The sequence below is a fragment of the Arachis stenosperma genome, chromosome 1 (genome assembly GCF_014773155.1).
Source record: "Arachis stenosperma cultivar V10309 chromosome 1, arast.V10309.gnm1.PFL2, whole genome shotgun sequence".
NCBI classification, from domain to species: Eukaryota; Viridiplantae; Streptophyta; class Magnoliopsida; order Fabales; family Fabaceae; genus Arachis; species Arachis stenosperma.
Window position 1 is genome coordinate 6,041,310 of NC_080377.1, and position 13,423 is coordinate 6,054,732.

General features: G+C 27.9%; 1 protein-coding gene across 1 annotated transcript; it reads left to right on the forward strand.

Moving 5' to 3' along the window:
- The first annotated feature begins 6,559 nt into the window (after positions 1 to 6,559).
- LOC130960752 (uncharacterized) lies at positions 6,560 to 8,517 on the forward strand. Its single transcript, XM_057886215.1, has one exon. It carries the CDS (start codon positions 6,867 to 6,869, stop codon positions 8,139 to 8,141), a length of 1,275 nt encoding a protein of 424 aa, XP_057742198.1. The 5' UTR covers positions 6,560 to 6,866; the 3' UTR covers positions 8,142 to 8,517.
- Positions 8,518 to 13,423: the final 4,906 nt, after the last annotated feature.

Below are 13,423 nucleotides of genomic sequence, written 5' to 3' on the forward strand. Positions count from 1 at the left end.
TTTGAAGTTGGGTAAACAGTATATTTGTAAAGAATTTGAAGAAGTCTAAAAAAATATAAGGATTAGATTATAAAAGATATTGGAAAAAAATTTATCTCAATATTTATAGTTTTTGATGGTTGGAAATTTTGACAAAATTTGTCTAATTCTATCTTATTTAATAAAATATCATCTTAATTTAAATGTATATTTTTTTAAATAAATTATTTACGCACGTTTTGACTTAATATAAGAACTAGACTATAACAATATTGAAAAATGATTTTTTTAACAAAAAATATTCAATCTTATCTAAATATCAATCGATGAAATTTGTCTCTACTAAAAAAAATATAGTTTTTTAAATTAGTCATTGAAAATTTTTTTTATTTAAATCAGTCTTTTAAAGATTTTAAGTTAATTATATTAATTCTTTCGTTATTTTTTTGTTGATGGCATTAAAATTTGTTAATATAATATATTAAGTAACACCACAACACATATTTGACTATTTTAATTGGCTGTTAATATAATAAATTTATAAAATTAGATTAAATTAACTCTAAATTGAGATATTTCAATACCTCAAAATTTTCTCAAATTAAAATTGAGTTGATCTAATTTCATAAACTTATCATATTATTAGTTAATTAAAACTGCATACTAAAGTCAGTGTAGTATCACTTAATATGTTATATTAGCGAATTTTAACGTCATCAATAACGAAAAGTAATGATAAAACTAATGTGACTAACTTAAAATTTTTAAAAGACAAATTTAATTAAAAAAATTTGTAGAGACTAATTTAAAAAACAAAATAACCTCTAAATGACAAATTCGACGATTTACTTTACTTATTATTTTTGGACTAAATTATCAATTACACCAAAGTTAAAGTCAGCAAGATACTGAAGCATGTTACCACTAAACTGATCATAGTATAGTACATTGGCCAAACCATTTTTTTTATTAAAAATATTTTTCTGTCAAATAAATTAGACAATTTTTAATTTTAGGTATCACACACACCTATACTATACATTCACCTACACAACACTAAAAACTTTCTATTTAATACTAGACCCGTTCGCGAAAATTTAAACTTAAATATAATATATTAAAAAACTTATAATTTACTACTTGAAGTCTTGAACTAAGGCCTCAGCAAAGAGAGGGTTATATGGGTCACGTTAATTAAGAAAGAAGGTTACTTGGGCCCACAGAAGAGACAAAGCTACAAGGCCTATATGATATCTAATCTGGCCCACTTGGAAATCCTTGTCTCTATGGAGCCCCCCCATTTTCATCATAACAAACATACATCATTTGTATTTTATTTATTTATTTATATGTTTCTTTTTTTTTTTCTAAACATAAAATGGAATGGAAAATTTTTTGCATTTTAACAATTATTACAAGCTTTTCAAGGTCACTGCCCGAAATAGTTGTTGAGTGGTTGTTACGGAATGCTGACATTTTAAAAATCACTATGGCATATCTTTCCTTCCTCACCTCAAAGATCACATATTCAAACTTGATCGGTTGCAATCAGAGAAAAAAATGTAGTAAATATATGAGAAATGTGTAGGTGTGTTGTGTACCTAAAATTAGGAGTTATCCAATCTATTGAGGTACCTAGAATTGAAGGATTGAAACAATCCACCGACCAAAAAAAAAAAAACTTTCATTATTCAACTCGAGGATTAAAAACAGAAAAATACAAAAGCCCAAGGTATAGTAGAATGATTTAGATGCTTTTCATGTTTATATACATACACACACTAAATTAGGTTCTTTTTTAATAATAATTATTTTTCTTTATTTATTTAGTGCAGAAGAAATAATTATCTTAATGATTATTCATTTATCTCCATTTGATAAAAATTATTTTAGTCTCTAACTTTTAAATTAAATTTTAGTTTAGTTTAAAATATTCTATTTTTATTATAAATATTTTATTTTATTCTGTTTTAATCATTTAATTAAAACTAAAGTTTTTTCTTGCAAAAATACTTTTTTTATTGTTATCTTCTTTTTCTCTTAATATTATGTCATTTCCATTCTTAAATTACTACAATAACTACTATGATTATTATACTTATTATTTTTGCTGCTATTTAGAAGAACATTATGATGGAGAAAAGAGTATTTTTTTAAAAAAATATTTAATTTTGACCAGAGAAATAAAATAAAAAGAAACAAAATATTTAGGATAAAATAAGACGTTTCGAACCTTAAAAAAAATTAAGATTTAGTTTAAATATTTGAGATCAAAATAATATTTTTTTTTATTTTATAGTCTATATTTTTCTCCAAATATAATTTTTTATTGTCGTCGTATTACCCAATATATATACATGGCTTAATGCAAAGGGCTAGATTTACATCAAACTTGGTTGCATCTAATTAATTTAAAATCATTAAAAGTAATGACTCTACAAGTCTCTATATAGCAAAATATAATGGCAAATGTACTTGACCATTTGTGGTTATTTTACCTATAAATAAAAATGATGATTGATGGCCACTTAATATGTTATTGCCAATTAGTAGTGATTGCAATCTCTATCTTGAATATGTAGTTTGATGCAAAATATGTAATTATGTATGCAAGGTTCAAGTGATGAGATTCGGTCTATACTATTAGTTGAATAAATTAAAATAATTAATAACACAAAACTCATTGATCTAAGTGATGCTTAACTTTCAAGCTTCTATATGATTCTAGTACAAGTTCCAAGATTTATATGTCACTTGGGGAAAAAAAAGGAGAGTTACATCCACAGTTATAAAGATTTTGTGTGTAATTGAAGATAGACTACCAACAAATTAAAATAAAATTATTATATACTATATATAAGTATACTAACTCTTTTTTACAAGGTGTTACAATTGGAGACTCTTTCGAAAAAGATTATGAGTTATAGCTTCACAAGTTCGATTTAAAAAGAGTTGGTTCTCCCTAGAATTGAACTGTTTGGTTGGTTTGTTTTAGTTAGTAGAGTGAATACTAAAGAAAGGTTGAGTAAATTAGGCATAACTTGTCAACATGATAGTATTTGTGTCTTGTGTAAAACAGAAATCGAATGTGTTCATCATTTGTTTGTGTTCTGTGAGTTTACGTGGCAGGTATAGTGCGTTTGATTGAGATGTTTTCATAGAGATTGGGTTGTCCCAAAAAGTATTAAAGACTTGTTTGAAAGTTGGAATGGAATACCTAATAGAAAAGAAGAGCAGAAGAGGTGGTTGATTGGGTTCTATGCGGTTATTTAGAACGTTTGGTTGAAATGCAATAACAGAATTTTCAACAATAAAAAAGTAACTGTTGATGTCATATAGAACAGAATGTTTTTAAGCTATAAAGAGTGGACTGGTATTAATTCTACTGATTGTTGATGACAATACCAAAAATGACATAGGATTGTTAACCTTATGTTTAGATTTGTTTTTGAATCTGTCTATTTTATACTTTACTCTCATATGTCGAATTTCATTTGTTTAAAAAAAAAAAACTATATATAAGTATAGTCACAAATTTAAAAAATAAATTAATCTATTATGTATTGTGTGGAGACATAAGGTTGTGGTCTGTAATTTAAATATTCTTATGTGATTGGCCATAACAATAAAAATTTCTTAATATATATAAACAGTTCCATTGAATGAAGTTATATATATGGTGTAGTAAATGACAAATTTGCTCATCATTCTCACGTGCTATCCTTCATCCTCAAATGACAGGAACATTTGTCTATGAGCCAAGGACACTGAATAGTACAAATCTCAATAAGAATCCATGCAATTCAGTTTGTGTAACTGTAGAAACCTCTAACCAATTTGGATTAGTCGAGTGGTCAGCTCATTCGTTCGTTTAAATAAGTGTTGGAAGTTTAAATTCTGCCTTGTACATACAGAAACTTATTGACCAACGGCAAACCTTTAAATGGAACTTAAATCCGTGACGAATTAGTCCTTAACCTGTCGGATTAAAAAATAATGCGGAGAACAAAAAAAAAACGGTAGAAACCTCTTAACTTTATTCACCACAATCCCAAAAGAAATAATAAAGCTGAGGTGATGACATAATATAACTAAGATACTTAATTATTAATCAGAAAATTAAGATGGGAAATTAAATCAAAGACAATGTGACAATGTCATGTGTGCTTTGCTCGAATCTTTAAAATAATAAAAAAAAGTTAAAAAAGAAGAAGATTATACAAAGGAATTAGACAAGAAGAAGTGCGCAATACTTTGGATTCCCCTTGAGAAAAGGGATTAATTAAATATGTAAATAATTAATTTTGTGAAAATTATAAATAAATTGTTATTAATTAAAAAGGGATAGATGATACCGTTTAACGTGGAACTACGCACGTGAGATATGTCCTTCTCATATCATGTAATTTTGTTGTATATATATCATGATGAAAATAATTAATATGATGAGTCAGAAAATTCCTTTTAAATTTTAATAAAATAGCTTTGGTAATAATATATTGCATTTATCAAATAATAAAAATAATAATCTTGTATGTGGAGCTTGTGAATTGTGATGATCCTCACATGCCAAGCATGATTTTCTTGCTTCCCTCTTAAGAAGATTAATTATGGCTGTGTTATTATTAGCAATTAGCATCATTGTTTTGCACGTCTTGTCATATCTATGAATCATCACAGTTGTTTCATCATGTAATTAATCTTAAACTAGTATTTGGAAATTAGTTTGAGAGATAATATAACATAGTATATATATAATGGAAAAGTATAGATGCACAGTAAGAATATTAAATAATGTGAATATATAATGAATATATCAGATGTTTAATTCAATAAGTATGCAGATGATTATGTTCATTATATTTAATTGGATGGTTATTTTTTTATTTGATTTACTCATGTAAAATTAATAATATCTAGATATTCAATTTATTAAGTGTACAAATAATTATTCTAATGTTAAAATTTAAAAATAAAGTATTTTTTTATTTTACTAGATCCACAAGAATAACAGCAAAAATACAGAAAGAACAACAAAAATATATTTAATAATAGTAATTTAACATTTAACAATAGAACCAAAAAAGTTTGTCGCAATGTCATATTTCTACAATAATTTTCATATTTTAGAATTTGGCGAAAAATACAAAAACCCATCTTAGGTGACAAAAAATACTTGACTTTTCTGTAATACTCATCACATTATATATATATATATATATATATATATATATATGCAATATCTTTTGGTTGAACTTGAATCACATTATTAGTAATTTATTTCCAAAATGTGTATCTTAATATTTATTTATTTTTCTAGCTTTCCTGAAAAATAATATATTCCTGATTTTATTTTATGCAGTATGAAATCTGTATGCATGAACCTAGAAGTTCAAAAACTAAAAAAGGTAGTTAATTTTATTGTTACTATAGAGATGTTTCTAATTAAAATTTTTAAGAGAATATTTTCCACTGAGAAGCCACTTGTGTGAAAACTATGCAAGAACAGAACAAACAAACATGAGACCCTATGAATAAATAGTCAATTATGTTTAACTTTTTATGGACAGCATAAATTGTGTAACACAATTTTACAGCAACATATATAATTGTGTTCTAGACCACTAGTCTAATTATTGGGTATGTGTAGTTTGTAATTGGACCATCAAACTAAAAAAAATATTTATAGAATATAAAAATAATGTAACTTGTTAATGAATTATTGAAGGGTAAATCACAAATTTAGTTCATAAGATATTAATACTTTCACAATTTATCTCAAAAAAATAAATATTTATGTAGTCAGTCTTTCATATGTAAATAATATTTGATAAAATACCTAAACCCTAAATAATAGAAAAATATTTTAAAACACTTTTAAACGTTTTTCATCTTTAAAATATATAGTTGTGAAAGGCATAATTGTTTAGTTAAATTGGTGATGTCTCCAATCATAATTTGTACTGCATACAATAAAATAATTTTGTTATAATTTTCACTAAAATCAGCTAAAATTTTTTGTCATTAGTCCAACAAAACTTACACACTTGTAAGTTCCAATCAAAATCTTAGTTTCTTCTCGTTTCTCTTAACCAAACTTTCTAATTAATTTCTTGCTTCATAATTGCTTATCCGTGTAAATTATTTATGTGAAAAGCATAGGGGGGAGAAATTTGAGCTAAATTTTGCTTAAACGTGTTTTGTTCCACCAAAAAGATAACTAATAAAGAGAGAATCATTTTTCAATAATCCTGAATTGAAGGGGGAAATTAGCCAAGGGTCCTAGCAAGAAGTGACATACCGTTACTTTTGGTTAAAGCTTACCCTAGTACAACCATGGAACTTACCCTTCTCTCCCTAAGAACTTACCCTTATATTATTATAATAATAATCTCTCCTTATAGGACATGCATGCACCACACCACAATCACAATTCACATATCATTCATTTAATAACGAGATATTCTTAAAAATGAAACTATATAGAAATATGAGTAAAAAAACATTAATGAAGTATATGAAGTAGCGTTACACCTAATGCTCTTTTCTTTTATAGTCTTGTTTAGCTTTTATTCTTATTCCAATGCCCCTACCCTTCTAACCCATCAATCTAGCTCTTTCCCTTTTCCATTCTTTTCTTCCTTCCTTCCTTTCTTTTTCTCTTCCCTTTCTCTGTTTACTTTCTTCCCATTATTCTCATCTCACAAAAACCCTTTTTCTTCTTCTTCTTCTTCTCAATGAAATGAACCACCACCAATCCAACCCCATCATCATTCATCATCATGGTCTCTTCTTCTTAGCTACCTTCAAACTCAAAAACCCAAAGAGAGACAGATAAAAAGAAAACAATAACAACCTCAAAAAAACAGAGACAAAAACACAAACACATGGCAGGCATAGCAAGTTTCTTCAACAAGTTCCTGTCTATGTTCATCATCCTCATTGTTCACCTTGGTTGCTTCATCTTCACCACCAGCTACACATCAACAACAACAAAGCAAGAAAACAACAACAACAAAAATAATAATTTCTTGCAACCATCTTCAAAGAAACGCAAAATCTCACCTTCATCGCACTCACAACCCTCTTCACCTTCCCACCCAAAATTCAAAACCCACAAAGCACTCTCTTCTTCTTGGCATTTCATCAAACACCTTTTCTCCACCAAAACCAAAACCGCCACAACAACGACCACCCATCCCTCCCCACAATCCTCCACCGCCACCACTGCCACCACAACCAGCAACTCCGCCTCCGCCACCGTTACCGCCGCCAGGTCCTCTCAGAATTCTCTTATTTCCTCATTGCAACCCGACCCGAGTTCCATGAACATTCCTCGTCGGAACTTGCCCGGATCATTGGTCCGACCCGAATCTGAAATCTCCGGCGAGTTGGACAGCGGCCTCTTCTTCCCTCTCCGGAATGATATATTCCCCTGCACCGCGTGCGGCGAGATCTTCCAGAAGCCGCTCCTACTGGAGCAGCATCAATCTACGAAGCACGCGGTGTCGGAGCTACCCGGATCCGACCCCGGTCATAACATAGTCCAGATCATATTCAAGTCGGGTTGGCCCGAGATCCGAAAGTTCCCGACCATAACCCGGATACTTAAGATCCATAACAGCCAAAAGATTCTCTCGCGGTTCGAGGAGTATCGCGAGGCTGTCAAGGAGAGGGCCGCACTTCACGGCGGCATAATGTCCACGCGCCGCCGTGACGAGCGGTGCCTCGCCGATGGCAATGAGCTTATGAGGTTTCACTGTTCAACTTTTTTATGTGATTTGGGACTTAATGGGAATTCTTCAATTTGTTCGCAACAATTTTGTAATATTTGTGGGATAATTAAATCAGGGTTTTCGCCCAAATTAGATGGAATTTCCACGTTGGCATCCAGCTGGAGGGCACACGTGTCAATCCCAGAAGATATTGAAAGTGAGTTTCGCTTCATGAACGTGAAGCGAGCCATGCTGGTTTGTAGAGTTATTGCGGGTCGGGTCGGATCGGATTCAGACGAAGCAGAAAAGGAGGATGGTGGGAGTTTCGACTCCGTGATGGCACGTGGCGGTGACAGCGGAGTGTACACTCGGCTAGACGAGGAGGAGCTTTTGGTGTTTAATCCTAGGGCTGTGCTTCCTTGCTTTGTGATTGTGTATAGTGTGTGATTAAATTTTGTGTGAAAACTTTGCATAATTTAGATATGTGCAAATTTTGTGATTGGTTGGAATAAAATTGAGCCCATTTTTGTTCTAGTCAATTATAAAAATTTACACATAAATAAATAGTGGAAAAGTTTTACATTAGAGAGAGTTCACAAAGTAGTATGTGGAATTTGATCAAAAGGTTATGATGGTGAAGAGATGTAATGTTAATTTTGGTATATGTATTTTGTAGTTTAAGTGATGATTTTTGACATAATCCATGTTATTGGATCATTTGGCACAAAATTTGTGCATTAAACTGACACTTAGTATAGAAATCAAATAGAGTTTATATGTAAATGTTATTGTCTTTGCTGTTGTATGATATTTCCTTGATTGTGTGATTAATGCTACCCTTCATTTTTCTTTCTTTATTTCCTTTTATATATTTTTCAATTATATAGTTTGATACTTTGGCAGTAGCAACCATGTGATTCTGCTTTTTTTGCATCTATGAGAAGCTGTTTGTCGGGTTCCATTGAAATTGTGGAATGGTAGGAGGCACAGTACTTGTACTACTTGTGTAGGTATTTATTATTTGGTAAAATATGGTTGATTCTTGAATGTGAAGCTTGTGAAAATATCATCTTTCACTTAATCATTTGAAGTCTTGAACAGTTCCTATGGAAGAGCATTATGTCACAACTCTATACATAGGAGCATCTTTTTAAGAATACGTATGATATAAGTTATTGTCCTCATTTTAATTTAAAATTTCGTAGTTTTTTTTTTCTTGATTCCTAACTTCTGAAAAGGAAAAAGGGACTTTAATTTCATGTAGCATAACAATTAAGATGCCTTAATTTCCCCTTTTTTTTGTTTATTTGGGACATTTTACTATACAGATTGAAGTGATATAGAGAGAAAATAAATTCTTTTGATAATTATTTTTTATTATTTTATTACTATTCAAAGTATAGGTCCTACCTTTTTTAATTTCTCTTTTATTCTATAAAAAGAAAGATCTATAAACTTACATTTTTACCGTATAATTTACCTATTTATGATGAAAAAATGCACTAAAAAACATACTTAAAGTGTAAGTTTTACTTTAAAAAGGAGGGAGAATGTTATACATACTTGTTATATTATTTTTGTACAAGTTTCATTTTTTATATTAAAAATAACTGATAATAAAGAGTGAAGTATATTTTTTGTCTTTGAAGTTTGATAAAAGTTTTTAAAATATTCCTAAATTTTATTTTCTTTCAATTTTGTCCCAAAAATTTTTTATTTGCATCATATACTCCTAACGGCTAATTTTTCAAAAAATTTAAGACCGATTTAACAACAATTTCATAATAACAACTCCTAAATATAAGTAAATCAAACATAATTTTCATATTATTAGATTGGTCTTAAATTTTTTTAAAAATTTAGCCGTTGAGGGTATATTTGATGCAAATCGAAAACTTTTCGGATAAAATTGAAACACAATAAAATTTAGGGGTATTTTTTAAATTTTTACCAAACTTTAAAAACAAAAAATATACTTTATTCCAATGAAAGATGATCATTTTTTGAGGTATTGGGCTTTCCATTATTTGGTTCAAAGTATCATTTTAAATGCCAAAAATATGTAGTAGATTTTTCTATTATGTTACTGAGAATATTGGGCTAGATATTAAAAATATAGCTTTACAAGCTTGGGCTCTTTACTCCTGTATTATAACCGAAACAATATTAAAGGTTTCACTTTCTTTGTACCAAAAACAATGCAGTTTCACTTTCATGAAAGAGAAAGAGTTTCAGTCCAAAAAAACTAAAGCCTAAATAGGTTCTTACAAAATTATTACCCTTCTCTCATCCCCCTTTCCAAAACCATTCCTCTAACCCTCTTCCTTAATAATAACAAGGGTTTTACTTAAAAAAAAAAAAAAACAAGGGTTAAAAGTTAAAACTAAGTTGAGTTGGTACAGTAGTTAACTCATTAGTTTGTTTAAGTAAATATCAAAAAATCGAATTTTTCTTTATACATACAACAAAATTTGTGGACTTATTAAAACAAATTAAAGGTGCTTTGTGATTCCAAATGATGAACTCTGATTCCAGCAATTTGGTTGTCATTCTTACATACTCTCTTACTTCAATACAAAATTCCAAAGAAAATGTACATACATGAGAAGAAATAAAATAGCATGATCCATTCCAAAATTGATAGCATAACAATGAACCTAAGAAATATAAAAGGGATCACATTTCACTGCTCTCAAACAATAAAAATAGAGGAATGCTAGGGCTAATTAGTCATCATTAGTATTTTTAATAGTATGAGATTACATCTAATAGTGTAGAATTATATCTAATAGTATAAGATTGCTTACTTTCCTTTTGTTTGCTAAGTATTGACCAAATTTTAATAAAACTGTTGGTCCCACAAACTTTCTAATAAAAATATTGTCTCTTATTTTATTTTATTAAAAAAAGTTTAAGGAGCCAACTACAATATAAGCCAACTCAATTCATCCTCTTTTATTTTTAATTTTAAAATTCAAAAAATTAAGGTAGTGAATTTTTTTTTTTTGTAATAGACCTGTCTTTTAATTAATTGGCTCTAAGTTGGCTACACTCCTAATTAGTTTTCTAGATCTATTTTATTTTAAGTACTATATTTATTAATAGATTAAGAAACTAAGTGTGTTTTTTTTTTTCATTTAGTGTACAAGATAAAAATGAATACAATTAACAAATTTAGTGCATCTTGCTAATCAGTAATATTAGAAGAAAGGAGAAGAAAGTGTTTAGACTTTGAAGCATTGTCCTCTACCAATGATGAGTTGCTTCTTGAATGATTTCACTTGATCCATAACTTGTGATTTAATTACCCCACATGATGATGACGGGAGATTCTCTTGTTGATCCTCCTCAACGTGTTCCCAATCTTAGTCTTCAACTTGAACATTCTAATCCTCATAACAAATGATGATGATGATGGTTTCTTACTAATAGAATCTGCTTTGTTCAACTCTTTGTAGATTAAGAACTGTGCCCTTCTATGCATTTTCTCTTGAGGATCTTCCTTATCCAACTTTGAATACCCATTTACCCTTCTACCCCTATATGCACCCATTTTCATCTACAAGACCAATTAGGAGGCTACACAATATGCAATGCTAATTGAAGCTTTAACAATTTTATTTGTTGAATGAAACCCACATTTATATGTTGTAGTTTGGAAGAGTTGGTAGTTAAATGGTGGACCTACACCCTTATATTATTTCCACTTTCAAGTTGTTTTTATAAAAAATCACACAGAAAAATGATGTTTTAATTTGGTCCGAATATATAATAATATATATTGAAATTAAAGCAAGTAGTGTGTGTGCTAGGCTTAGTTAATTGTTGTTCTATTTAAAAATGTGGTCAAACTTTGCATGCAGTCAAACCTAATTTGAAGTTCCTTTCAACCTTGATGACAATAGTTTGCCAGATTTGAATGTAGAGAACACTACCATAAAAATGTTTAAAACGTATTTTTAAAAAAATATTTTTAAGTAATTAAAATTTAATATATATAATTAATTAAATTATATTATTTTTATCAAAATTAGATTAGTTGACTAAAAAATTAGTAAATTAATATTTTTATTATAAAAATGATTAAAATATTTTTATTATATATATATAAATTTTAAAAATTCTAAATTCTAAATTCTAATTTTTTTCTTGTATCGTTATAAGGTTAGGATTTAGAATTTTTAAAATTAAAATATATACATATAATAGAAATATTTTAGTCATTTTCTATAATAGGATTATTATAGTCATTTTCTATAAAAAAGAATATTAATTTAGATTGGTTAAAGGTTTGGTTTATTGATTTTTTGGTCAAATTAATTTGACAAAAATAACACAGTTTAATCGATTATATGTATTAAACTTTAATTAATAAAAAATATTTAAAAAAAATATTTTAAGCATCTTTATCTGAATCTGTAAATCTTGAATGATTTGTGATTTGTGAGTAATTTTTTTTCTCCGTAGAGATTGATGAATATCAACAAGTCAATTAAGGTAATCAAATAAATATTTTCATAGAGAAAATATAGAGAATTAATTTTTTTATATAGTTAATTTTAACTAATTTTTTCTTAAGACTTTTTTTAATTTACTTTTTTCTTTGCATTCACTTATATTAAGATCTTAATTCAATTCAAAAATTATATTATTTGTCTTTCTCGTAATTTTTAACAAAACTATCACTGACTTTAAATATTTTATTTCACTTTTAAATGTTTTATTAGTGGAGTTTTAGATATTTTTATGACAAGTGATTTTTGATGTTCATTTAAATGTTAATGTGAGTTAAAAATAAAATTTTAAAAAAATTAACTGATATTGATCAATAAATAATTACTTTTCTAGTTGGATATTTTTGTTAAGCCAATTTGTAAACTCCATTTTATAGAAATGGAATATGATTAATGTTAATTATCTCAATTAACTATGATATCTTGGTAACTCAATTGGCCATATATTAAAGCAAGATATCTCTGTTTCTTTCATAAAATTTAATATAATCAGGTCAGGATAATCAAATTATTAATAATAAAACTCATGCTTGTAGTAATTTAAAAAAATTGTAGTGGTATGATGGTGGAGTTGGGTGATTTGAGCTTATAAAGGCAGCAACTATATCTGAAGAAACAGAACAAGAAGAGGAAGGGTAAGAGCTGTAAAATTCTCTAAACGGAAAGTTAGTTACTTTAGGATAAGATCAGTTAAGGTAGTTATGACTCACCACTTGCTGTAACTAATTGAGATATGGGCTAAGTGCAAGAAGGCAGAAATTATGACAAACTTGCCCAAAAGAATCAATAGTTTTCTTTTATGAGAGTTTTGTTTCCTAGGTGTTATGGTATAAATTATAAGGTTTAATTATTTTTGTTGGTGTTTGTAATTTTATTAAATTTACAATTAAGTTTTTATATTTTTTTTTAGTTGGGTTTTTATACTGTTATTAATTTTATAATTAAGTCTTTTCTAGTGTAAAAAGTATTAGAGTTAACTGAATATTTTTTTGTAAATTAAAAATATCCATAATTAAAAATTTAATTAAATTTTTGACCGCATATATTTTGTGAAAAATATTCTATTTATTTTAACATTTTTGACATGAAAATAATCTAATTATAAAATTGAAAAAGTATAAAGATTCAATTAAAAAGAAAAAATATATAAAAACCTAATTAAAAATTTGATAAAATTATAGGAATTAACAAAATAATTAAACCAAATTATAATTT

What these genes read in the sequence shown, in the direction of transcription:
- LOC130960752 (XM_057886215.1), top strand. Translation starts at nt 6,867, where the DNA reads ATGGCAGGCATAGCAAGTTTCTTCAACAAGTTCCTGTCTATGTTCATC.